Below are 26,665 nucleotides of genomic sequence, written 5' to 3'. Positions count from 1 at the left end.
TGAGGGGCTGGAGAGATGGCTCAGCAGCTAAGAGTGTGTATGTACTATACTTGTAGAGGACTGAAGTTCAGCTCCCAGCACACATTGGGCTGCTCCCAACGATCTAGAACTCCAGCTCCAGGGATTGAGACGTCCTCTTCAGGACTCTAGAGGCACCCGCACTCACCCGTGCCCCCTCTCACCCCCCCCCCACATACAAATACAAATTAAGAAAATAATAAAATCTTTAAAAGGAAAGTGAGACCATCCCCTAGCCTCACAGCTGTTCCTTCACTAGCATGTCTGAGGGCTGGTGACAGTAGTGACCCATGTAACTCCTCTATGCTCTGTGCTAAATTTTGTGCCATGGTCTCTGTCCTGGGGAGAGTTTTTCTTGTCCTGTTTATGAAGGAACAAGTTGACTGGTTATCCCAGTTGCCCCAGATCACTCTGTAGACAGGTGAAGTCACTCTGTGGGCAGCTGAGTACACCCAGTCCTGGCCAGCCTCCTGTTCCCTACATCACCTACAGTGAGATGGTCACATGCAGGCTTACACCAACCTTGTGGGCTGTGGCCCATTGCCCAGCCCTATCCCCTCTGTGTGTGAGTGGGGCCAGGACTGTTTTCCTCACCTCTGATGTAGTCTAGCTGCCTCAAGCGGCTAGTCTCTTGGGTGCATTTCTGTATGGTTTCTTTCAGCTCCGTGGGAATCCAGAGGTACTCCCCTGCCTGTGGCTGCTGAGGCTCGTGGTACCCACTGCAGTCCCTACCTTCCCAGGCACATGCCAGTGTCCTTTCCTCCGAGTAATCCCCAGAGCAGTGTTGTCCACTGTGAGAGCCCTGGGCCTTTAGACTTTCTGGTCTCACCTACCTCCCCTAGCATGGCAGCATGTGCCACAGGGTGTATGAGAGTGGGTTCTAAGTGGGCAAGCCTTTGCTTTTCTTGAAAAGATTATTTTTGTGTATGAATGTGCATGTGTGTACGTATTTATGTGTGAGGTTGTGTGTGTGTGTACTGTGGCGTGTATGTGGAGGTCAGAGGACAGCCTCAGATGTTGGTCCACACCTTCTACCTTGTGTTTGCCACCGTATGTGTACTCCAGGCTAGCTGGTTTGCGAGCTTCTGGGGGATTCTCCTGTCTCTGTCTCTCTCCTCACCATAGAGTGCTGGGATTACAGACAACATGCCTCAGTTTACATGGATTCCAAGGCTATGAACTCAGGTTGTCAGGCCTGGTAACTAGCACTTTTATCCACTGAGCCATCTCCCCAGCCCAGGTAACCTGGTTTCTTTTCTTTCTTTCTTTCTTTTTTTTTTGTTTGTTTTGTTTTTCAAGACAGGGTTTCTCTCTGTAGCTTTGCACCTTTCCTGGAACTCACTCTGTAACCCAGGCTGGCCTCGAACTCACAGAGATTCGCTTGACTCTGCTTCCCAATTGCTGGGATTAAAGGCATGTGCCACCACTGCCTGGCGGTAGCCTGGTTTCTAAGGACAGTATGAAAATGTGTGTAGCACTGTTGGGGACATGTAGTCCTTGTTGAGAGCCAAAGCTTTGCTCCAGCAGCCCTGTCTTCCAGTCCTGGCTCCTTCAGTGCGTCCCACCAGTAATTTACCTGCTCTGCCTTCCTGGGTGGGTTCCCAAAGATGTCTTTCCAGACATCTCACTCTCATCCAGGGCTCCCCTCATCTCACTCTGCTCCCTTCCCCCAGTATCTACTCACCTGTCCTCTAGACATCTGGTCACTGCCCTTGGCATTCACTTGACCAACATCTGTAAGCCCTGCTCTGGCCCAGGCTGTCTTAGGCTTGGGGTCTCTCTGCCACTCCCAGTTTCTGGTGCCCGTGAACACTGAGGCCTGCACAGAGCCCCGAGTGTCTTCCACCTGACGTGTTACCAGCAGCCAGCGGAACCCATAGTTCTGTAGTACTGTCTGGTGAGGTTCAACAGCTGCAGACTTCCAAACAACCATTCCAAAACAAGGCAGCTAAGGGGCCCCCATGCTGCCCTCCAGCTCTGGTTCGGAAAGCCCACAGGTCTTTTTCAAGGAGGACAGAAATCAACATCAAATGTTTGTCCTCAGGAGCCGGCCACCTTATTTTCTGAGAGATTTCTCATCAGTCTGTAACTTCCCAGTTAGACTTAGGACTGCTGACCAGCAAGCTCCAAAAAGCTACCTGTCACTGTCTCCATACCTGGTGTGCACTGCTGTACCAGCTTAAACTTTTTTGTTTACTTTTTTAGATAGGGTCTCACTATATAGCCCTGGCTTGACTGGACCTTGCTGTATAGATTAGGGTGGCCTCAAATTCACATCTACTTCTGCCTCTGGAGTATTGGGATTAAAGGCATTTGCTGCCACACCAGGACACCCAGCTTTTTAAAAATGTGGGTTCTTGAGATTGAACTCAGGTCTTCATGCTCATGGTAAATCACTTTACTGAGTGAGCTATCTCCTCAGCCCTATTTTTTATATTTGAGACAGAGTCTCAGCCAAGGATGTTCTTGAACTCCTAACCATCCTCTTGAGTGCTGGGATTACATATGTGTGCCACCATGCATGGTTTATACATTACTGCGATCAAGCTCAGGGTTACATGCATGCTGTGTAAGCAGATGACCAACTGAGCTACATGCTTCACTCTATTAGTGAGACAGGATCTGGCTGGCTTCCTCTGTTTTTGATCCTTGGAGTTTGTTACGAATTTGACATTTCAGCCTTCCATCAACTGTGGTGTTTTTGTGCCCGTGTGGCATACCTATTCCAGTCTTCATGGTGTCCTTTTAGGGACAGGCTCTTTTAATCCGGGTGGTATCCAGTTAACCTGTGGGACTGCTGCCTGCGCTGTGTAGATGGTAACTTTTCCATAAGAATGTTTTCACTCCTTAGCCATGTGGCTCTCCCTGCCTTGCTGTGGGGCTGGACCTTGTCCTGCTTACCACCTGCCTGGATGCCTTATGGAATGTCTATTCTGAACCCTCCACACCCCCCCCCCCCGCACACACCTCCCTCACCCCTATCCCCCTCCACCCCCTCGGCCTTCAGTCCTTGGGTCACACTTCATTCCCCAGGGGCCTCGTCCTGCTGTCAGAATGCCTGCTCCTTCCGTCCCTGTACTCACTGTTCTAAAATTCACAGGCCTGAGGAGGACGCTTGTTCCATCCTTGCAAGGTGGCCTCCTTGGCCTCCTGGCCTGGAGCCTTCTGTTTTCATGTCCTCACTCCTCTTGTCCTTGCTCCTAGGGACTGCAGTGGCTATCCTTGTACCCTGCCTATGTTCCCTGCTTTGCACTGGGCACGTGCAGACCCCCAGGCATTATTCTGAAGGACAGGGTAGTTCCTGTGCTTGGCAGGTGCTGCACCAGGGGCTCATAAAGTGTAGGTGTGGGTTTTGTCCTGGCATCCGGCCACTCAGATGACCCATGTCTTGTGGGTCCTCTAGGGAGCCCAAGCAGTCCATGGCCCCCAGTCTCCCCAGAGGCTGTGTGCTAACTCCCTGAGCCGCCCCTTAGTCCTCAGGCCCTGTGCTTATCTGGGAAGGCATGCTTTGTGGGGTCTGAGTGCTACTTCTTGCCTCCATTGTGTGTGTGTGTGTGTGTGTGTGTGTGTGTGTGTGTCCCTGAATCCAGCATGGTCCTTGGCTGGCCCTATAGGGCTGTCCTTGTCTCTACTCCACTATGTGAAGGTGACTGGACATGTTGCCTGGAGCTTGGACCTAGGGACAGTGGCTGGGCCTCAAATATCCACAGCCCCAAAGGATACTCCTGCCTGTACCTTGTACCGCACATCTGTTTTCCTGCCTGTGTTGGCTTAGTGGGGTCAGTTGCCATCCTGTAGGTGGGAAGGGACTGTCAGCAGAGGTCACACCTGTCCAGGCTTGCCTGGTGACGTGGTCCCATGGTGACCGCCTCTTAAGCTGTCCTCGTTTCATTTCCTTTGCTGTGATAAAGTATCTAGACAAAAAAGCAATTTAGGGAAGAAAGGGATTTATTTTTAGCTCATGATTCCGGGTTATAGTTCATCACTATAGGGAAGTCAACTCCACAGCCAAGAGCAGAGAAAATGAATACATGTATGGTCACTTGCTTGTACTCAGTGATTCTTCACTCTCACGCAGGCCAGGACCCTCTGCCTAGGAAACAGTGTTATCCACGCAGACTGGGTCTTTCCCACACCAAGTAATAATCGAGACAGTCCCCGACAGACATACCCACAGGATAACCTGATCTAGACAACTCCTCAGTTAAGACTTTCTTCCCGAGTGATTGAGTCTAAGCTTATGTCAGGTTGACAGTTAAAACAAACCATCACACAGACCTTATCAGTGGGCACAGACCTTCCCATCGGGTGGGGGGAGGACAGCTGGGCAGGCCCTGATCTCTAAGGATCAGGAGTGTGGGGGAGAGGCTCACAGTATTGTGGGAAGAGGGACCTAAGAAAGCTGTTGATGAGCAAAGGGTGGTACTGCCTGGGGGAGGCTTGGTGGAACCTGGATCCCTTGAGCAGCCTCTGAGCAGTTTGATCTGCGATCTCTGTAAGGGTCTCCTGCCTCAGTTTCCAGTTCTCACGGTGAAAACAAGCCTAGAGAGCAGATACATGAAGTACGCAGTGGGGGCAGCTCTGTGTGGTGGCCAGGCTGCTGTGGATGGGATGTTCCTGGGCTGGACCCTCTTTCTGACAGCCTAGGTGGACACCAGGTGTCTCCTTTGCTGTTACATTGACAGTCAGTGGTCATCCCCTACCTCAGCCTGGGAAGCACCAGCCATCTCCTTCATTATGCACTCCTGGGTGAAGCTGGGTTTCTGCAGGACCGTACAGCATGGAGTCCTCAATGTGAAGGCCTTTCCCCCTGAATTTCAAGGCAGGCTCCTCTTCCTCACCCTTGTCTCATAGTGGGTAGGCAAACCTCTCCCACTACCTCCATTCAGGCCCCTCTGCACTTCTCCTGCATCCTCCAGCTCCCCCTCGACTCTATAAAGCACAGGGCTTGAAGTCAAAGGTAAAGCTGTGTCTCAACCAGAGAGACCCAGGTGACTGGAGACACCTTGGCCTTGGGGCTGTGGGAGGAGCTATAATCATTGCTCTCAAGGATATGGAGCTCTGTGCTCCCTGGAGCTTCTGGACCAGCAGGTTGAGTTACATTCCAGAGATGGCAGGCCCTTTCAGGGAGACCAGTGAGGAAGTATAGGTGCTCTTGGTCCCAAGTGAGGCTAGGAGTGTTGAGACACAGTGGTCCTTCCCCTCACTCACTGGAGGAAGACTGGCCCTGCTGAGTGGCCTCACCAGCGTGTAGAGGGATACACCTAGGTGGGAACTGCAGGGGCTCTCAGGGGATAGTGAGGAGGTATCTCCAACCATCTTATGGAGCAGAAGCCAGAGACTTCACCCTCTACAGACTCAGGCTCAGGTGCTATCCTGAGACATCCTAGATCACACAGCCCACCTGCCTGTGGTCAGGGCCAATGGTGTGAGTATAAAAACAAAGGCCATCCATTTCCCCTGCTATCTATCCCCAGGTCTTTGGTTGTGACCCAAGAGTCACTTCTTCACTGAGCTGTATTCTGAGTTGCGCTCCAGCTAGGGGCTAGCCACAAATGCCCCCTGGGGTTCTGCATAGCACTTTAGAACTGTGGTTGGCAATGCCGTATAATCTCTTCCTCCTGGAAGGTAGGCGGCAGGCTGGGGACTGTCCCCAGGTTTGGCTTCTTGTTGAATCCCCCACTCTGTCCTCAGATGTTCTGATTCTTGGCTGTCCTGCTGATGCCTTTAGGCAATTTACATAGCTTCTCTGAGTTTCGAACTCTTCATTCCTTTAAAAAATTAACATGATCTTTATTTTTTAAAATTCATATACAGGGCTAGAGAATGGCTCAGTGGTTAAGACCACTTTCTGCTCTTCTAAAGGACCTGAGTTCACTTCCCAGCACTTACATCAAGTCGCTCCCAACCACCTGTAACTCTAGCTCCAGGGGATCCAACACTTCCTTCTGGACTCCACTCATGTGCACAAACCCGTACATAGATGCACACGTATAAACATAATTTAAAATAAAAATATCTTCAAATTAGTACATAAGGTATCATATATCATTATTGCATTCTTGAACAAATTATGTTTTAGTAGATTCTCCTCCCTCCTTGTTTACATTTTTTATTTTATTTATTTATTTACTTACTTTTGGCTTTTTGAGATAGGTTTTTCCCCCTGGATGTTCTGAAACTTGCTTTGTAGACCAAACTGGCCTCAAAATCAGAGGTCCACTTGCCTCTACCTCTTAAGTGCTGAGATTAAGGTGTGCACCACCACCACCCCGCTGTTGAAATTTTTTTAAAGTTATATTTATTTTATATGTGACTGTGGGTGGATGGAAGGTGTATATGTGGAGGTCAGAGGACAGCTTGGGAGAAGTCAGTTTTTTCTTCCACTGCATAGGCCCTGGAGATCAAACTTAGGCTGTCAGTCTTGGCAGTAAGCACCTTTACCCTCTGAGCCTTCTTGTTGGCCATGAACCTTTCCTATTTGAAAGTAGCTTTAGGGGGAGGGGCTGGAGAGAGATGGCACTGGTTTCTCCTCCAGAGGTCCTGAGTTCAATTCCCAGTAACCACATGGTGACTCCCAACCATCTATAGTGGGTCTGATGCCCTCTTCTGTTATGCAGGTATACATACAAATAGAGCACTCATATGCATAAATAAATAAATCTTTTTTTTTTTTTTAAGTGGGGCTGGCTATCGGGGCATAGCAGCTCAGATCTATAATTCCAGCATTTAGGAGGGTGAGGCCGAAGGATTGCTGCTAATTTAAGGCCAGCCTGGACTGCCTAATTTCCAGGTTAGCCTGGGCTACAGTGTGAGACCCTGTCTCAAAAAACAACAAAAAATACTCCAAGTTTGGGTGTGGTGGCACATGTTTTTAATCCCAGCATTCAGGAGTCAAAGGAAGGTAGATCTCTGTGAGTTCCAGTCCAGCCTAGTATACCCAGCAAGTTCCAGGCTAGTGGGAACAATATAATGAGACCCTGTCTCCAGACAAACAACAACAGCAAACAAAAACACTGTGTGCTGCATTGCCTGTAATATGGGATGCCTCTCACAGAACCTGTGGGGCCTGAGTGCCTGGCCAGCAGTACCTGGAGCAGGTGCCTTGTAATGTAACAATTCTGTGCTGGAGACTCCCTCCCCCAGCCAGTCTTTTTAAGTCTAGTTGTAAGATTATTAGCTGCAATGCTTGGCTCCACGCCTCTCTGGGACAGTCCTTCAGGTTACATGGGTTGAAATGCCTTACAAAATCCATCTTGAGAGGAGGCAGGGCTGGTACACAGCAGATCTCTCATACTTTGGGCCAGGTTGCATGTGCTATAGTTGGCTGTGCATCTTGAGAATGGCAAAGAATAGCCACATGCTTATCCCACTGCCTGCTGGCAGTGTGTGCCTTGGGGCATTCTGATGGCTGGCCAGGTGAGGAGGTCATCTGGTGTCTCTGTACATGGAGACAGGGTGGTAGTGGACGCCTGCTGATGGGTACCTTTATAGGCAAGTTACACAGCTTCTCTATACTTTGAATCCTTCATCTTTAAAAAATGGGCTTGGACCAGTGAAATGCCTCAAGTAGCTAAGGGAACTTTCTGCCAAGTCTGATGACGTCTTTGCTCAAGGCAGCCCACAGTTCAGAGACTGAGCTAGAACTCACTGAGCGAGTAGCGAGGCCATGGTGCCCTCTATGGCTTCATCCACGTTGAGGCCAAATGTCTGCTCTAAATTCCATCTGTGCTATCCCTGCATTGTCATAGCAGCCTCAGATAGCAGTTGCTGTCCTCAGCCCTGCTGTGTGGGTCACAGGCCTGGGAGGCCGAGCAAGGCCCTTCTGTCCATAGCATGTGGCCAGCCACAGGGAGTTGGGTACAACTGGCATTAACTGCAGAGGCCCTGAGATGCACACTGTGAACTGAGTGTTGGATGTTTCATGGCTGTCTGCACCGAAAGCTCCCTCTGGGCTCAGCAGGTTCAACTAGACTAGACTGTGAGGACCAAACCATGCATCTTTGAAAGGGAAAGTGATGGGTAGATGTTCAGCCATCAGGGTTAGTATGAGTGTTATTTCCTGCCCAGCAGGAAGGAGGCCAGAGGTGTCAGACTCCCTTTAGTGAGGTCTGGCTGTGAAGTGAGAGTCCATCCCTGCCCCCTAGCCTTGATGTTGGAACAGGTCTTAGAAACCATAGTTTGTCTGCTACTGGGAATGGTGAGTAGGACCCAGAGCCCACAGTGACCTGTCCATGACCCTCTGCCCACACTAGCCTCGGTGGAAGCAGCATGTGGTAAGCCCTTTAGCCAGTCACCCCCTTTCTGTCTACTCGAGGAATAGAAGAAACTGAGGCCTGCCCTGGCCCCACCCACCCTACAGGTTTCTTGCCATGGATAGCCCCTTAGGAAGCGCACCTGTTTCTTCTGTTACCACTGCAGCCTGGCCCAGGGCTAGGGCAGCAGGTTCTGTTATCCTCAGGCCTCTTCCTTCCTGTGAAGGGCCCAAACTCAGCCTTGACCCTTCATAGTGACCTGTAGAGGCCCACAGGAAGCCAAGAAAGGCTCTTTGTGGTCAAAGGCCATGTGAGTCAGTAGTCAATCTCAGAATACCGTGGCCTGGTGTTTCTAAGGCTGCTCAGGGGCTCAGCAGCCCCACATGCATACCCAGTGAACAGTTTCCAGGCGGTGAAGAAGGAAGTTTAGTGTGGTTGCAGAGGCAACAGCAAGTTGTCAACATGTCACAGTGTGTACAGCGATTCTCATTTGTAATCTTTGAAGCAGATAGGATTGTTGACCCACTTTACAGATGAGGTAACTAAGGCCCAGAGGTCATTCAGAAGCTGAGCTGGGACTCTGGCCAAGCCTGTTCTGGCTATGAGGCTGCCATACACAGCCCAGGTCCTGGGAACACACAATGTCCCCAGTACTTTTTGACCTGTCTGTCTTGAGCAGCATCCCCAGGTGATAGCTGTCCCCATCCCTAGACTCACTGAGACCATGTGAGACATAGTCTAGCCCAAGCTTGGGCTGAGGATGAAAATCAGCCTGCATTTCACTGGTAGGAAGGCCTATTGATCCAGCATCTCTCTGAGAGGGGAGAATGCGGCTAAGATGGGAACTTCACCTTCCAGGGTGGGGCTGGCAGGGAGGGTGGCCACTTTGGACACTGGGCAGAGGGGCCTCACCCTGTGGTGCTGACATTGAGGCCCCTGGAGACCCCCAGGGGATGTCTGCTGCTGGCTTCACCATCAGGAATTAGATTAGTTTTCCATAAAAACAGGATGTGGTGGTAGGAGGACTGCCCGCCCGTCATTTTTCTCACCCCTCTTTTTCCAGGAACTGAACATATAGCCCTTGGCCGGCCCTGTCCCTGTCCCCACCCTGCCTGCCTCTGCAGGGAACAGCCCGCCCGCACTCTGCTCTTAAGTGGCTTCTTAATCAGCTTCTCTTGCTGGCTAGGGGAGCTCACTGCTTCTCCTGGAGCCAGTAAGCCTCTGTGGGGATATTCCGGCAGTGTTCAAGGGCCAGGCATGGTGTAGCATGGGGGGAAGGGCTTGGGCCACTGGGCATGACTGACCTCATGCCTCTGATACTTTAGCCCCTCCCCAGGATACGCCACTGAGCACAGAATTAGGGTTCATGGGCCCCTCTGTGAGCCTCTGCTCCAGAGGTCACAGACTTAGAGGAACAATGCCTACTGTAAGCAACTGTGGGATTTCTGAGGAAGAATCTCCAGGCTATGGCCTGAACCCGGAGAGAGTAACAGAAAGTGATGTGTACGGGTTGCCGGCCATGTTAGGAGAGTCCAGCCATTTGATGGAAGGCATGGAGTGTGTTAGGGGTGAGGGTTCTGCTGAGTGGGTCCTACAGAAGAAGCCGGTAGAAGCTGTCTTCCTCACGCCACTTCTGACTTCCGTAGGCGGGGGCAAGGTCCCTCAAGTTGAAGCTGGCATAGTGGTGTATTTCTCGATGACTCTGTCCTACCTGGCATGGTTCATTCTCCACGGGTGGGGACAGCGGTAGTGCCCCCCTCCTACGTATCCCAGGTTTGTCCTGTGAGCACGAGACCTGCTCCTTGGCTGAGAGTTGGTAATGCTGCTGTGAGGCTCTGAGATTTGAGGGGAGGGGTGGAGCTTCCCAAGAAATAGATAGCACCCACTCAGCACCCCAGCATCCTCAAGGGGATGGTGATCAGAGCCTGAGAGAGCCTCTCTGTAGCTGTGGTGGACTGGGCTGCTCACCAGTCCCCTCCCCGCAAGGCCTGGGGCTCCTGCGGCCTCTGTATCCTGGTCTTGGAATGGCTGCTGAGGGTTGGGCAACACAGCTCTCCTGCCAGGCTCTGCTAGGTCCCTCCTTAGGCCAAGAATCCATCTGTTTTCATCTATTCCAGTCCCAAACATCCTGCAGCCACAGGCCTGGAATGCCCTTGGAAGGGACCCTGGGTAAAATCTCAGTGCAGAAGCAGTTCCCTGGGAGGGTTCTATGGGGGCAAGAAGACAATGAGAGGCAGATAAACAGCACCAACTTCAGTTGGTTCTGATGGAGAAGGTGTAACAGCAGGGGGTGTGTCCCACTCTCTTTTCTTCTTTATTTTAAAATCCTGAAAACTAAGACCACAAAGTATTCTGAGAGTTGGCCAGGGGTCTTTCATGAAAGGGGGAAAGTAAGGCTTGCTGGGCCCAGGTTTTCAGCAGGCCCTCAGTGGCCACCTTCTTTGCACTGTTGGGGTGGGGCCAGGTATGGCCACCAATCTGGTTGTTAGAGCTGATACTGTTGATCTTTTTCCTTGGTCACTTTACAAGATTATCCACTTTCTACAGTACATGCGGGGCCCAGCCCTTTGCCACCCTGCCTGTGGTCACAGCTGTTGAGAGCAGCACTTGGGTCCAGGCCTCCCACTGGCTGGCCATGCTTGGGCCCATCTCATGCTGTTCCCCCTGGAGGTTGTGTTGGGGTGCTGGGGCTAGGGAGGGGTCACCTGTTGCAGTTTCAGAAAGGTGTGTTCCAGCTGCCTATATCCGTCTTTATCATCTATCTGCTTATAGTCTGTCTGCCGTCTGTCTATCATCTGTTCATCCATTCATCATCTTTACATCTACTACCTATCATCTCTGTTTATGTTGTCTGTCCATATGTCCTGTGCTGCCATTTACCAAGGCGTGGCTGGGAGGTGAGGGGACCGGATGCCACTTTCCTGCTGAAGACACAGAAATGATGTAGATGCCAGGGCTGGGAAGGGGTGCCTGGCCAAGGGACTTCCCTCACCAGGGACTTACTGGGCCAGTGGCTATTTCCTGCTGTGTAGCAACAGGCAGTCAGGTAACATTCCTCTAAGGTGCAGGGGAGGCCCCAGAGAGCTGCATGGCCTATGACCAGGCCCTGGACAGCTTACATAAGGTGGACTGAATGGGCCAAGAGGTACTATGGTGAATCACAGGGCTGATTCAGTCGTCTGAGTCAGTGCATAACCTACAGTCTTAGCCAAAGCTACATGGAAATGTGAGGAGGATGGAGCAGTTTAGGTCAGGTACCACATCTTGAAGGAAACCATTGGCCCTAATGAGTGGTGGCCAAAGGGCTTCTAGGTACCAGAGCTCCTGTGGAGCCCATTACCTTTCTGGGACAAACTGCTACAGGTTATTGCTAGTGGAGTTAATCAGAGCTGGCTTTAGTCTCCGTGTCTTGCCGGTAGCTGTAGCTCTGGGCAGCTTGCTGTGGGATGTGCTGGTGATACCATGCATTTATACAGGTTGTAGCAGGCAGAAATAGTTGGTTAGAAGTGGAGCCTGTACCCTGTCTCTCTTCCTCAAGGGAGGCAGGGAGAGCACCCGAGGATCGGTGGTTTGAATGAGAAAGGCCTGTATAGACTCACGTGTTTGAATACTTGGTTCCTGGTTGGTGGAACTGTTTGGGAAGGATTAGATGTGGCCTTGTTGGAGGAGATGTGCCACTGGGGTGGGCTGTGAGGTTATTCCCAGTCAGCTCTCTGCCTCATGCTCTTAGACCAGATGGAAGCTCTCAGCTACTGCTTCTGCGCCATCCCTGCCTACCTGCCTGGATGGTCAGGGACTCTAACCCTCTGACAGAAAGCCCCAATAAACTCTCTTCTGTAAGCTGCCTTGGTCATGGTGTCTCATCACAGCCAGAGAAAAGCAATGAAGACACTTGAGATTGCACATTTCCGCAGGTTCTCAGGTGAGACATGCCTGGAAACATCACCCTGAGGACTTGTGCTCTATAGGATGGGTGATGCTTAACCTGGGCGAAGCGGAACAGATAGTGGGACGTGTGGCCATGCGCCCAGGGAGGGGTCCTGTTCTGTGATTGGCGTGCCTCACTGCAAGTTCTGCCCCATCACCTTCGCACTTGAAGCATTGTCTGCTGAAGCCCCGCAGTCCAGGCCCATCCTGTCACCATGTGAGGCTTCAGTGCCCCCATGCAGCCCATCTTGTGAAGCTCCCTATATGTACTGGTTTATTGCCCACCATGGCCCTGGGAAACTATGGACTCCTAAAGGCGGGTGGGTCTTGCTCCTCCTTGCTCTCCCCCCACAGGTTTCTCTGTGTAGTCCTGGATGTCCTGGAACTCACTCTATAGACCAAGCTGGCCTCAAATTCAAATCTGCCTGCCTCTGCCTCCCAAGTGCTGGGGTTAAAGGCGTGTGCCATCAGGCCTGGCTCTCCTTGTTCCTTAGTACATGTAGCCACATGACCCACTGGGAAACTCCTGTGTTGTTAAGCCTCATATCTGCAAATTCTGCATCTGTGAACCTCGAGTCTCATTCCTCTGCTCTGAGGTTATGGTAATTGCCTCTCCACTAAACTGTTCCGATTGTTTTTCTTGTCATTATTCTCTGAACAGCTAAGCCTGACGACTGTTTGTGCTGCATTTATGTTGTGTTAGGTATTGTAAGTCATCTAGAGGTGACTTAGAGTTCTGGAGAAGGGAGGATGGCCATAGGTTCTGTGCAGACCATTTTATTGAAGGGCATGAGTGCCATGCTCCGGGCCTTCAAGGGTCCCAGAATCAGTCTGCCCTGGGTATTGAGGTTACTCTCATTGTTTGTTTTGAGACAGGGTCTCATCTTTGTATCCCAAGCTTGCTTGGCACTTTCCATGTAAACTAGGCAGCTTTAAACTCATAATAATTCTCCAGCCTCAACTTCCCCAGTACCAAAATGACAGATGTGCACCACCACACCTGACCTGTATTTGTGGCAGATGTGGCTCCCGTACTGACTCATAGTCCCTGTCTAATGTCAGTCTTAGGTAGGTTTCTGCTGGGAGAATTGTGAGGCCCAGGCTTATGCTACAGCCTCAGACTATGAGTATGGGGGTGTGGCTCAGAGGGCTAGGGGGCTGGTGCTGCAGAGCCAGCTCCAAGTGTTGTCTAGGTTCCCTTAGCCTCTCCGCCCTTCTCAGGTACCCTGCTTAGAGCTAGCTGTGACGAAGCCTGCCTTCTGGCAGCTTGGAATTCTGGGGGCAGTGCCTCCAGATCAGGAGCTGTGTTGTTTACCCAGATCTCAAGCCCTTCCATGCTAATCAGTGTGGTTCAAGAGGCTTCTGGAATGTGCTGTCCACATTATGGGGAAATTGCCTGTGGTGACCCATTCCCCGCCCAGCAAGTGAATGGAGGTGCTCAGCGCTTTGCCCAGGAGACCTCCCCATACATGTCTTCTTAGACGACCCCCTCCCTGAGAGAGAAGAGATGGGGCTACAACTGCCTTTTCCAGGTTCGTAGAGACACAGGGGCTCACCCGTCAGGTCAGTTTGGAGCCTGCTCTGCTCACCAAGGAGCCCCTTATATACTCAGGCAAGCCGTCACCAAAGCCCCCTGGGATCCAACTGATACCATCACTGAGCATTCAAGAGCTACTGTTTGCTCACTGTGCTGAACTTAGCAGCTGGGCCCTGGGCAGGTTTGAATCACAACCTGGGACACAAGGTGTCATCAGGCCCCACACCCAAACTCAGGTCCTGGGGCAGTGTCTCTTCCATGGCACCCACTGTGATGCTCAGATGGCTCTAGTTGGGGAATTATGGAATTGGAATCGACCACTGACCACGATAACCTGGGGCTGTGAATGTCCAGGTGGGCTGTGTATAGTGGGGTCCCAGGGTCTGTGTGTTCTGAGGAAAGAGCCCGAGGTACATGTGTGCTTGTTGCCAGTGGATCCAGGAACTGATAATGCCCTGGCCTGTTTCTTTTTTGTTTTTTGTTTGTTTTAATTTTGTTTCTTCAGACAATCCTAGTCTGAGTTCAGTGTCTAGAAGAACAGCTGAAACTGTGGAGGGGTCATACCCATTGTGCCTCAGTTTCCCCCATCTGACAGAATGCATTGGGTAGGGAAGGGAAGACTCTACCCAGAAAAGCCTTCTGTAGACTGCTGGGTCCTTGCTTCTCTGCCCTGTGTAAATCATGGGATGCCTTTACAGGTCAGCCCTGTGCTCTTCACAGCTCAGCTTTGAGGCCCAGACACACTTTTCCCTGAGAGTCTTGAGTAGCGAGGATCTGGGAAGGGGTGACTTGTGGTCAGGCGAGGGCTGTGGACAGGGCTGACCCTTGTAGAGGCTCTGGGAGTGGCTTATTGTGCTTGTTTTAGGCTCTGGAGAACTCACAGTATGTTAAGGGAACAATTCTAGGTCTGAGGCTAAATTTGTCAATGGCACACTGTACAGGGCTAGCAGTGGCCCCTTCCTTTCTAGGCTTCCTACTGAGACCAGAGACCACTGAGCTGCATGTGTTCTGGGAGGAGGGTGACTCCTTCGGCAGGGACAGTTCTGCAGGCCTAATTCCCTCCCAAATAGGATGAGGACTATCCTGGACCCATGTCCTTCTGGGGCCCTGCCCATGCTGCACCAGGCCCGTTTACCTGTGGCAGCCAGTAGAGATGGCTGCAGATGTGTCCAGCTTCTTCCCTCCTAGAAGGAAAAGACCCACAGGTGGGTGGCGAGGGTTGGATGGCTGATATGGAATATGGCCCACCCTGTGCCCTGAAGTTCTCTCCTACTTTGTTGACAGGTATCTCCCATGGGTAGGTCAGCTTGAGGGGTCTCCAGTCCCAAACCTCCAAGGGACTAGTGTGGAGTACAGACTATGCCTCTGTATGGTGGGCAGTGTGGTTTTTTGTGGGGGAGGCTGTGGGCAGGGTCCCTGGACAGGGCGTAGCTGCCTAACAGGGACCAACCTGGCTGCTGCTGTAAGGGAACCTATCACGGTCAAGTCTCCTCTCCTGTCTTCTGTATCTCCGGTCTCTGGCTGCCCTGAGAAGTTCGGGATGGGAGGTAAACAGCCCTATGTCAACTTGTCTCTGCTGCCAGGTTGCCAGCAGGAACTTGTTGTGTTATCTTTACCTTCTCTGCCTGATGCAGCCCTGGTTGTGATCTGGGGACCCGTTTCCTGCTGGTCTCCTGGGGAACCACCTCCTCTCCAGCAGCTCTGATCTGGTCACCTATGAGTGGTGCTGTGGAGTTGCCCCAGGTTAGTGAGAAGTTGAGAGGCTGGTAACCAGTGCCTTGTGGGCCTCATCCAGCTCCCTGGGCAGTGACCGCCCTCCACCTCCTCCATGTGTCCGTCTCAGCTTGGAACTGCTGTTGTGACCCGCACAGCAGCCACCTTGTCTGTGGCCAGTCCGCTCTTGCCCTGCAACTTCCTCAGAGTATCCCAAGGTCACTGTGGGCTGAGGGAGACAGAGGAAGGTGTCTGGCTGTCCAGACTGGAGTATGTGACTATGGGTCCCTGCTCCTCTTCTCGTCCCTCTGCTTACTGTACTCTTGCTACCGGGCCACCGTCAGCCTTGACCATTGAACTGTGGTGCAGAGGGAAAGCCAGAATGACTTGTCAGATGAGCCTTTTCCAGGCACCACATTAATTAAACCCCCGGACACTGTGGTAATTAAATGCTCCAAAGAGCCCTGGGCTGTTTGGCTGGGCTCCAAGTAGTTAACACCGTGTTCCTGTGCCTCTCTCCACCCTCGCTGCCCAGGCTGGGGCAGCTTCCACTTCGACCCCTCTGCTCACTCACCCAGGACTGGACCACGCGCCTCCCCCGGCCGCTGCTGCCCTATTGTCTCAGCTTTCTCCCGTGGGCATCAGTTTTCTCTCTAGCAAAAAGAAAGTCCTGGCAGGCTTAGAGCTCCATAACCCCAATGTGCTTTGAAACCATTCCTGTGCACCACCAAGGCTAATTTGTATCCTGAAGAGCTAGGCATTCTGAACTCCCTGTCTTCCCTGCCTCCAGCCATCTCTAGCGCAGGTCAGGAACGGCACCATGGATAGACCAGCCAGATCAAATAGATCTGTGAACAGTTTGTAGGCAGCTCTGAAATTACCAGGGGCCTGAGGTCTCTGCTGGTGTGGGTGGGGTGGGCTTTGGGTGTAGAAGGTGGAGCCCAGGTCCCCGTAGCCTTCTTCTGGGGTGCTCACATGGCTGCCAGGCTCAGTGTCTGCCTGGGGCTGTAGAGGTGACAAGTGAGGAATGAGGGTAACTCAAATGACCAGAGGAAGTTGCAGAGTAGGCCTGAGCCTCCTTCCTGCTAGCTCCACCTCGGCCTGATCTCGAGGGGCTAAGATATCTGGCCATTCTGCACATACTAACTCAGATATGAGCCTTAATCCCAAGCTTTAGGGACATATCCGGGACATTGGCTTCCTCGTGTGCCCTCAGCTGACTGAACTAACCCTCCTCTTCCAGGAAGGGAGATTGACCAGAACCCTCTGGGCCTGGTTTGGCATAAGTTTTGGGGGTGGCAGGTGTGGCCACTGGGCTCCATTGACACCATAGTCTGAGTTGCTCCAGCAAAGAGCAGAGCTGACCTAGCTGCCTCCGGAATCCTCTGCCACGTCCTCCCCATTCCTCTTCCTCCTCTGCCTGGCCCCACCCACTGGCAGAAGCCTCACACAGAAGTGTTTATGGTTGCAGCCTGGCCAAATAAGGCAGGCAGGCAACCGGGAATTCCAACAGTTGCGGAGAGCAGCCAGGGTGTGGATCAGGACCCCTAGCCCTGTAGCTGTACTGCTCAGCAGCAGTTATCTGGTCCTCCCTTGCACCCCACGTAACCAGCAGCCATAGCAGAAGGCAGGATCTATCAGGGTGCTCACCTAGACCTGGAGATCTGGGTTCTTGAGTGTTCTTTTTACTCATTTATGTATTTCATGTACTGGGTGGTTGAGCCTGGAACTTCATACATGGTAGGCAAGTTCTGTACCACTGACACCCTGGGCCACATCTCCAATCGGTTCTTGTATAACCCATGCTGGTCTTGAATCCCCTAGATAGCTAAGGATGACCTCATCGGGTCCCCCTGCCTTGACTTTCCAAGTGCTAAGGTTATAGGCGCACACACCTGGTCTCTAGCCCTTTTTTAGTTTGAGGCCGAGTCTTGCTGGGTCTCCCAGGCTAGACTGGAACTTGTGAGCCTCCTGCCTGAGCACCCTGTGTAGCTGGGATCTCAGGCCTGAGCCACTAGGCCCAACTAGGAAGGATGCCAGTCTGGTAGCTACTGTGTGCTCTGGGAGGAAGACAGTTTTGTGGCCTTATCCACCTTTGTGAAGGACAGACAGGGCCAGACGGCCCAGTTTGACCACAAGACTATTTTCCCAGTCAGTTCATGTGGGAACCACTCTAGTAATCTGTGGCAACATTCTTTTCCTGAGAAAAGGAGATGCCAAATTCCAACTTTTAAAAATACTATACTTATTTTTATTTTATCATATGTGTATGTATAGGTGTGTGGTATGGGTGTGTCACAGCATGGTTGTGGAGGTCCGGGGACAGAGTCTGGTAGTTAGTTCTCTCACTGTGTGCAACCTGAGGATCAAACTTAGGTCATCAGGCCTGGCCTTTACCCACTGAACTATTTGATCAGCCCCAAGGAGAGGTGTTAGTGAGAAGACCTGGGGCCCCCTTCTGCAAAAGTCATGGGGACCCGCTGAGCTTTCCTGTCTACTTACAAAGAACAGATACATGGGCAATTTCTTGTTTACATTTATTTATTTATCTTCAATTCAAATTTTTGTTTTAAGTGTATGGATGTGTGGCCTGCATATATATCTGTGCACCATATACATTCCTGGTGCCTGCAGAGGCCAGAAAAGGGCATCAGACCTCTGAAACTGAAGTTACAGATGGTTGTGAGCTGCCCTGTGGGTACTAGGGACTGAACCTGGGTCCTCTGGAAGAGCAGCCAGTGCTGAGCCATTTCTCCAGCCCTCTGGTTTACTTTTAGTTTTCACACAAAGGATTCAATGGATGAACTTGGCTCACCCTGTCTGTATCGTTTGCTCAGAAGTGTGTGTCACCTCTCAGGTGCTGTGCCTAGCACAGTATGCCTGCAGGAGTCCCACAGCTGGGACTTTTGAAGAGCGACTAAGCAATGTGAGATAGGTTGGGCTTAGCTGTGGCTGTCAAGCAGTTGTGAGGAACCTACGTGCCCTGTGGCGTCAGTTTTGCAGGGCATGTCCCGTTTTGGGGGGCCCTGCTGCTCTATGCCCCCACGGTCTGGTATGCTGGTGGACACAAAGGCTGTTGCTGAATGCTTTGCTCTGGTTGCCGGGCTTGTCATCTCTTGCAGGTCCACAGCTATGTTTCTCCAGGTTTCCTAGAGTGGTGACAGTGAGCTGTTTGCTTTCAAAATGCTGTTTCCTGGCAGAGGCTAGAGGAAAAACAGTCATAAATGAGCTTCTATAGGCCAGTGTGATGGACACCAGCCTCAGTGAGCTGCGTGACAGACAACAGGAAGACAAAAGAGAGGCCAGGGCATTGCCCCAGCCAAGGTTGGGCTACAGACAGCACATTGGCCTGTAGAAGAGCAACAGAACGCCCATAAGGTTAGGTGGTCACATGAGGGCCTACAGTAAGGATCTTGAATGCCGGGCAGGAAATCCGGCCTGCACCTGTCCTGGAGCTGTGAGTACCATCATCCCTTACTGACAATAGGAGGAAAAGCCAGAGCAGCCCCTGCCTGGGGAAGCAGCCTGGGTTGTGGGCATGAGGCCAAGGGATGGAGGGGACATATTTCTGTCCTTCCCCTGCTCTATCCCACCTGGCTGGTTAGGGAAATGGAGGTGGTTGAGCTAGCTGACCAGGCACCCCCTGAGGCGTCATCTGGGGTGGCTGGAGTCTATGACACTCACATGGACTGGCTCTGGACTTGCCTGCTTCCCAGACCATCTGCTGGAGTAGAGCTAGGTGGGCCAAGGTCCTTACCGTCCTGGGCTCCTCCATAAGCTCCCTGTTCCTACTGTCTCAGGCTCCCAGCCCCAGGGTTGGGCACAGCCAGGTTTAGAGCCCAGCCCTTTTTGGCACCATCCCTTCAGCACTTTTTACAGAAGAGGAAGAAGGAAGGGCTGGGTCCAGTTGGGTGTTCTAGGCTTGCTTTCCACACCTCTGCCTGTCACCTTGTTCTGACCGCCTGCCTCCCTGCTGTGTCCAGCATGTACCACATCCTCACCTCCACACTGAAGGCCCCAGCAAGCCTCACCCAGTGTGCAGGTTACAGTGATCAGAGCCCTCTCTAGTGGCCATTCTCAGAAGTCATTTAGACACAGTCCCACTGACCCCAAAGAGACACCATGGGCTCCTGGGCTGTTGTGGTCCCTCACCTCATGTGTGCTTTCCTCCTGTCCCAGGACTCTGCTTGGCCTCTGTGGGTCTGAATTGAAAATCCTGGTCTTTCCTTAGTCCTAAAAGATCCTTTGCCTGAAAGATCCTTCTTCCTTCTTACAAGTACACACAGACCACACTAGGGACAGGGACTCACCCCAGGGCACTTACTGCAGCCACTGGTGACTAGGCTTTTTGTGGTACACTGTGTGGGCAGATGCCTAGTACTTGAGGGCAGGACTACACTCAGAGGTCCTAATGATCTATCAGCTGCTCAGCTCCAGTGGTGGTCAGTGCTGGCCATTGATGTGTCAGGACACTGATCTGATGGACTTTGTAGCTTTCTCTGATCCCTGTCTCTGATCCTTGAGAACCCCAGCTTTTGGGGATACTTGTGGGACTGATACCCGTCCCTGGACTGTGCCAGATTCTTGGCTGAGTGTGGCATTGTACAGGCCTTTGTGCAATGCCATGGGATAGGCTGTCCCTCCAAGAGGTAGTATTCTGAGGGCATCGGCCACTCTTGGGCCCCAAACACACCTTGCAAAGCCTCTCTCAGCCTGGCAGCTATGGCTCTCTAGACATTGTGCACGTCTATGGGACCCAAGTTTTCTTAGAAGAGGCTCTATTCATCCCTGGACAAGGCTGTTACATAGCTAGGCTGCTGTCCTTAGGGACTCCAGACCCTGTAGGGCTGGCTGACTCCAGACCCTGATCTGCCTTACAGTTCTTTGCCAATCTAGACACCACTTCCTCCAGGACTGAGACTGTGGCTGCTCCAGTGTCCCAGGCAGGCCCTGCCTTGCCCTGCCCTGGAAATGAGTTGCAGTTCTTTAGGTTGGCCAGGTCCCTTCTGCCAGGGCCTTTGCCCAGCTCCCACCAGGCAGTTTCTTTTGGCCTGGAGGCACTGTACCTTCTGCTTTGTTTTCAGAGGCAGGTAGCCTAGAGGCTGGGAGGGTAGGCTATCTATACCTCATTCCTCATGCAGGTGGGGTGGGGGATTATATGAGACACTCCCTGTGTCCCTAGTGGGCCGTGGTGTTAAGGCTGGAGTGTCTTCCACACTCAACCTTCCCTTGAGGATTCCATACTGCTTCACTCAAGAAGCTTGTCTCTGCCTGGGCCAGTCAGCTTCCTATGTCAGTGCAGACTAGGATACCTGGGTGAGCCTTCACTATATTCTGCCCCTGCTGCTACAGCCCAGCCCCCTGGGTCTCAACCACTGGCTGCTGCCTCTCCGCACCTTTCCTGCTGTCTGTGGCAGGGGAGGCTCTCAGCAGTTCAGCCTCATGGTTCAAGCTGCATTCCATTTCCAGAGCCATTTACAAATGAGTCTGGCATTTGCCTTGGGGTCACCACGAGACTTCTTTGAGTAGAGGCATATGAGATGTCCATGCTTGACGGTTCTCTGTCCTGTCCTGCTTGGCTCACTCTGCACTGCAGAGGAGACTGAGAGCTGAGTGGGGAGCAGCTTGCCCAAAGAGCCTTCATGGAATGGTGAATCCAGGAGGCCCAGTGGATTCTCATCTCTTACCTAGAACTTGGACCAGGCTGAGGGATGTTGCTAGGAACCACATAGTCGCAGGATCTTGAGTAGCTGAGGTCCCATTTACAGCCCTATCTGCAGGTCTGTCTTCCCGCACAGTGGGAGGAGGGGTGGTAATCAGCCTTCTGTGTGTTACACTCTAGGAGTCGTGTGTGGTCCTGTTACCCCCTAACCCTCCTTTCCTGACTCAGTTCCCACTAAGAGCAAAGGTCAGCTATGCTCTGGGTCACTCAGAGGCCAGGGGAACCATCCTGCGGACTTCAATACCCCCCAGCCATGGGTTGAGGACCCCAGAGTGGATGCTGGCAAGCGTCTTCAGCTTGTGCTGTAGGGTGAGAGTCTGTAAAGGGTTAAGCATATGCTGGCCTGCAAGGGGCCCTTCCTGCCTCTGTCTGGCCTATTGTTGCTGGCTCAGGAAAGGCCTGTTTCCTGTGAAATCACAGGCTTTGCTCAGCAGCTCCACCAGAGCAGGCTTAGGCTCTATACTCATTTAGGAATGTCTTTGTCCCCCGTGACCCCTCCAGCAATGGAGCTACAGCTAACCTTCAAGGGAACGAGCAAGACTGGCCCCTCCAGGCTGCCGGGAACAGAGTCTCACCTCTGGCCTTGGCACAGTTAAAGTCATGGCTGTGACAGTCCCATCAGTGTGCTTCAACCAATAACCCCACCAGGACAGGGGCGCACCTGGGAACACTGGTACCCCGTCACAGCCTGGCTATGTTAGTGCCCTCTCCTCTCCTCCCAGAAGCCAGGGCTTCATGTGAATGCACCACCCCGCCTTCACTCCATGCTGGCCCAGGGGTCACTCTTCTGGCTGGCTTCTTGCCCCATACAGCTCTTGAGGCATGATAATCTGGGAGGAATGATGGCTGGAAATCAACTCACAAAGCCCCTTTCCTTGCTCCGTCCATAACAGACACTACAGCCACAGGCCCAACCTTCTCTGCTCACATCTTCCAGAGATGGCTCCCTGTCTGCTCAGACCAGCCTCCTCACAGGGCTGGTGGCAGAAGATAGAGCAGAAGATAGAATCAGGAAGACGAGCCAGACCCAGGCACCCGGGTCTCAGAGTCTATCACAGCAGGCTGCTCTCAGGGTATGGGCGGCTGCCTTCCAAGACACCCTGGCACCCAGGACACTGGAATCTCATGTTTTGCCCTCTACCCTTCTGTTTGCTTGTGAATTGGGGTAGAAGGTGAGTCTCTAGATGTAGCCTTTACTTTAAATGTGCAGTGATGAGCCAGCTCTGCACTGAAGGGAAGGGAGGAAAAGAGAGGAGAAAGATAAGAATTCAGGGCTTGTACCTCTCCCAAGCTGACCTGTGTGGCCGAGGCAGGGAATATGGCCCTCAAGGTGGGGCATTACCCTCTGCCTGGTATCTGGTGCCTCACCTCGAATTTCCTACCTCTGGCACATACAACTATTTATTTAGGGTTCTCATGGCCAGACCTCAAGCTCATTGGCCCATATCACATTTCCTTATTGCCAGTAGACCAGGCACAGACCTGTTCCTACCCTTTGCCATCTTGGATCTCTAGCTTCTGGAATCCTTCACAGATTTTGAACACTATTCATATTTACTCAAATAAAACATACGTCCATGAAGTTTACCATCTTAACCTACTTTTGAGTGTATAGTGCAGTGGCATTAGGCACATCCTCACTACTGGCTGTCAAACTTTATAGCAGCTGAACTCTAACCCTCCCCCACTACCACCACCACTACACATAAAGAGCCTCAGGGTTTGTATTTTAAGCTTGACAAGCAGGCTGTCGGGGAAAGCAACTGTTCCTGCTCCCCAGGGCCTATACTTCTGCTTCCAGGAACCTTCCTGGTACTCACACCATGTTGGCTGCCCTTCATGGGCTCTGCTTGTGGAAGCCAGAAGCCAAAGCCAGGTGTCTTCCTCATCTATGTTCCACCTTATTTGTTTTTGGAGTTCATCAGTTGGCTAGACTGGCCAGCAAACTCTGGAGATCCACCTATTGCTGTTTCCCACAGCCTCCCCAGCACTGAGGTTATCTATACCTCCACACAGCTTTTTATACCTCTGTCTGTTGATCTATCTTGTATAATCTAAGTGTATTGTGTATCTGTAAGTTCATGTATGTGTGAACACGGGTGTGTGCATGTCACAGCATGCACATAGACGTCAAAAGGCAACCTTGCATGTTGGTCTTTATCTCCTACCTTGTTTGAGATATGGTTTTCCTGTTATTTACTGCTGCTTTTGCCCAGGCTAACTGGCTTGACAGCCTCTGGTGATTCTCCTTTCTCTGCTGCCCATCTCCTGGTACAGGTGCACTGGGACTACACATGCTCTGGGATTTCAGGGACACTGGGACTACACATGCTCTGGGATTTCAGGGACACTGGGACTACACATGCTCTGGAATTTCAGGGACACTGGAACTACACATGCTCTGGGATTTCAGGTGCACTGGGACTACAGGTGCACTGGGACTACAGGTGCACTGGGACTACACATGCTCTGGGATTTCAGGGACACTGGGACTACACATGCTGTGGGATTTCAGGTACACTGGGACTACAGGTGCACTGGGATTACAGGTGCACTGGGACTACACATGCTCTGGGATTACAGGTGCACTGGGACTACAGGTGCACTGGGACTATACATGCTCTGGGATTACAGGCTCTGCTGGAAGGACATGGCTGGAACCCAGAGTGTGCAGTGCATTAAAAAATAAGCTGAGCCAGGTCACCTCCTCAGGGAATGGAGAACAGAGTGACATTGCCTACTTTGGGTCGGTGACTCCATGAAGGACACTCCTCTGTAAGCACATCTGAATTCAGCCTGCACCCTTTCCAAAGCGCCACCCCCTCCCCTGGTCTTCCTCCAGGATCACAGTGTGATTACAGGTGTATGTAGTAATGCATCTGGCTTTTACACAGCTCCTGGCAACCCAAACTCAGGTCATCAGGCTTGTGTGGCAAGCCACTGAGACACGCTCCTAGCCTGGCTTTTCATCTCTTTGTGTGGGTTCTGGTGATCTGAACTGAGGTCCTCATGCTTATATGGCAAGCCCTTTACAGACTGATTCTTCTCCCCAGCTCCCTGTCATGGGTTTTGATCACCACCCCTCATGTACTTGGACTGGCTCAGTGCTGGCATTCCTGGTATATCAGATCAAACCAGTGTCTTCAGACCCTGGACATTAGTGTTGGGAGAAAGTTCTCAGGGACCTGTGGATGAATGGACGAGTGGGCAGGCGGCTGGATAGATAAGTGTACAGATGGATGAGTGAACGGACAGCTGGGTAGACATCCACCTGACTGGAGAAGAAGCCATCCTGACTGGTGTGAGGGGAGAGTGCTGCCTTCTTGAGATGGGCTGGACTGCCCTGATGCAGCTGAAAAGCAGAGGGATTTTGGAAAGCTTTGCCATAAATGCACTTCCCTCCTGCCTCTTGGGCCAGGAAGATTGATATATTTTTTAATGTATTATTGTTGAAAACTTCAGATTTAAGAGAGCTGAGCTGTGCATGGTAGCTAATATTTAGAGTGGAGAAAGACCGCACCCTGACTCCAGGGAGGCCCTTCGGAGCCAAGAGAAGTACTGCCCATGGCCAAACCCCTCAGCCTCCCTGAAGCAGCAGGTGCCCTTGGAAGTCCACTGTGGTCCTGGAGGAAGACCCGGGGGCTTGTGAGGGTGCAGGCTGAATTCAGATGTGCTTATAGAGGAGTGTCCTTCATGGAGTCACCGACCCAAAGTGGGTAATGTCACTCTGTTCTCCACTCCCTGAGGAGGTGACCTGGCTCAGCTTATTTTTTAATGCACTGCACACTTTGGGTCCCTGCCACATCCTTCCAGCAGAGCCTGCTTCTGTGGCCAATTTCTGTCTCCAAGTCCAGGTCCGCCCTGGCTGTCCAGAGCTGTTGTTAGGCTCATGGTTCTCATACTTGGGGAGTATGAGTATGGAGGATGCCCCCAGAAGACCACTCAGTGGATCGTGAAGTAGGGTTGATGATGCTGGACAGTCCAGTCCTAGGATTGTGTTGTCCAGGAGGGGATCAAGGTTCATGATGCACCCTGGCTCCTAGCTCCTGTTCTGCTATCCCTATCCATCTAGGGCAGTCAGTTTCTATAGGTTGAAATTGCCTGAGTTGTAGAAGGGGCAAGGAGATGGTTTAGAGTTTGTGAATGGCACTGTGTGTGGCTGGGGGCCGGCAGAATGTAGAATCTCTTCGGTTTGGCTCATTTTGTACTCCCAAGGACAGGTAGAATGGCCTAGTACCCCTGGGGCTGAGAACTGCATAGGGTCCTAGAACCTTGTCTCCTGGAAAACCCCATGTTTCTGGGAAGAAAATTACTCATTTGGCAAGTGGCCAGTCACGTTTCTGCTTTCTACCTCAGGTTCTTTGGCATCCCTGGAAGACTTCACCGGGACAGTGTAGGACAGCATGGGTGTTAGGGAAGTTACCAGAGGGAAGCTGTGCTGTATGTTGGCACAGGGAGGCATGCAGTTGCCGGCAGAGTGCTGGGAAGCTGGGTTAAGTATTGCTCAACTAGTTCCATCACTGAGACCCAGGAGGGGCGCCAGAAGTCTCTGTGTCCCAGTAACTTCCCACATGTTCGTTTGTAGACCCAGACATCAGTTGAGCTGCCTGCCAATCAACAGACAAAACTTTAAAAAGAAGGAAAAACAAGTTAAGAAGGAGCAGACACCAGAGTTTTATGTGTGTTGGAGTATGTTGAGTGGTCAGAACCTTGTGTGTATACATGTATGAATACATGTGTTGTGTTGGGAGAATCGTGTAGTATCATGGAACCTGTGTGCCTGGTGACAGGAACATGGATTTTCTGTCTGTGGTGCACAAACCTTGTGTATGCAGGCTTACAGGGGTGAGAAAGGGGCGCTGGGGCTGTACTGCCCATCCCCGCCCCTCAGGGTGAGGGTTGCCCACCCGTACTGCTGCTGCCTACTAACCATTTGTTTCCTCTCTAGCCTCCCTGCTGCGCTTCAATGCTCTCTCACTGGTCTATTTGCTGTTTCTGCTGCTGCTGCCCTGGCTTCCAGGCCCCTCAAGACACAGCATACCAGGTAAGGGGCAGGGGCAGGGGGTGGGGGTGGGGATGGAACCCAGCTCCTTGGGGGACTCTGACCACAGGGTAGGGGGCTGAGTATTTGGATAAGCACTGTATAGCTGCAGATTTGACTCCATTTTAGCAGCCTGGTAACTACTGAGCGGACCGAGACTGAGGGTTACTTCTTCATTGCAGACTCATAGCCAGTTCAGGCTTTTTGTTTTGTTTTGTTTTGTTTTTCCTGCTGACTGCTTGTCACGGGGGAAGGGGGTGTCTATCATCCTTGAAGGTGACAGGGGAAGGGTTGTACATGGATCCGCATCTGTCACTGAATATCCCTCAGAAGGCAGAGGGAACTAGTGGGTCTTGGTGTCCCATTTAGGTAGAAAGTTTAGGGATCTGCACTGGGGTCCATACCATCTTCCAGCTAAGCTCCCAGGACTGACTACATTGCTTCTGTCTGGG

General features: G+C 51.9%; 1 protein-coding gene across 2 annotated transcripts in view; it reads left to right on the top strand.

Moving 5' to 3' along the window:
• The window catches only part of Piezo1 (piezo type mechanosensitive ion channel component 1), a 66,738-nt gene that overhangs the window by 7,861 nt on the left and 32,212 nt on the right, over positions 1–26,665 (top strand). For both annotated transcript variants that reach the window (XM_036186776.1, XM_036186775.1), the window contains exon 2: positions 26,121–26,216. In XM_036186776.1, coding sequence (XP_036042669.1) covers positions 26,121–26,216 — 96 coding nt within the window. The remainder of the gene's footprint in view (positions 1–26,120; positions 26,217–26,665) is intronic.

Source organism: Onychomys torridus, chromosome 5 (assembly GCF_903995425.1).
Source record: "Onychomys torridus chromosome 5, mOncTor1.1, whole genome shotgun sequence".
Taxonomy (NCBI): domain Eukaryota; kingdom Metazoa; phylum Chordata; class Mammalia; order Rodentia; family Cricetidae; genus Onychomys; species Onychomys torridus.
The sequence above is the reverse complement of the archived record's forward strand: the minus strand, read 5'-3'. Positions and strand labels throughout refer to the sequence as shown.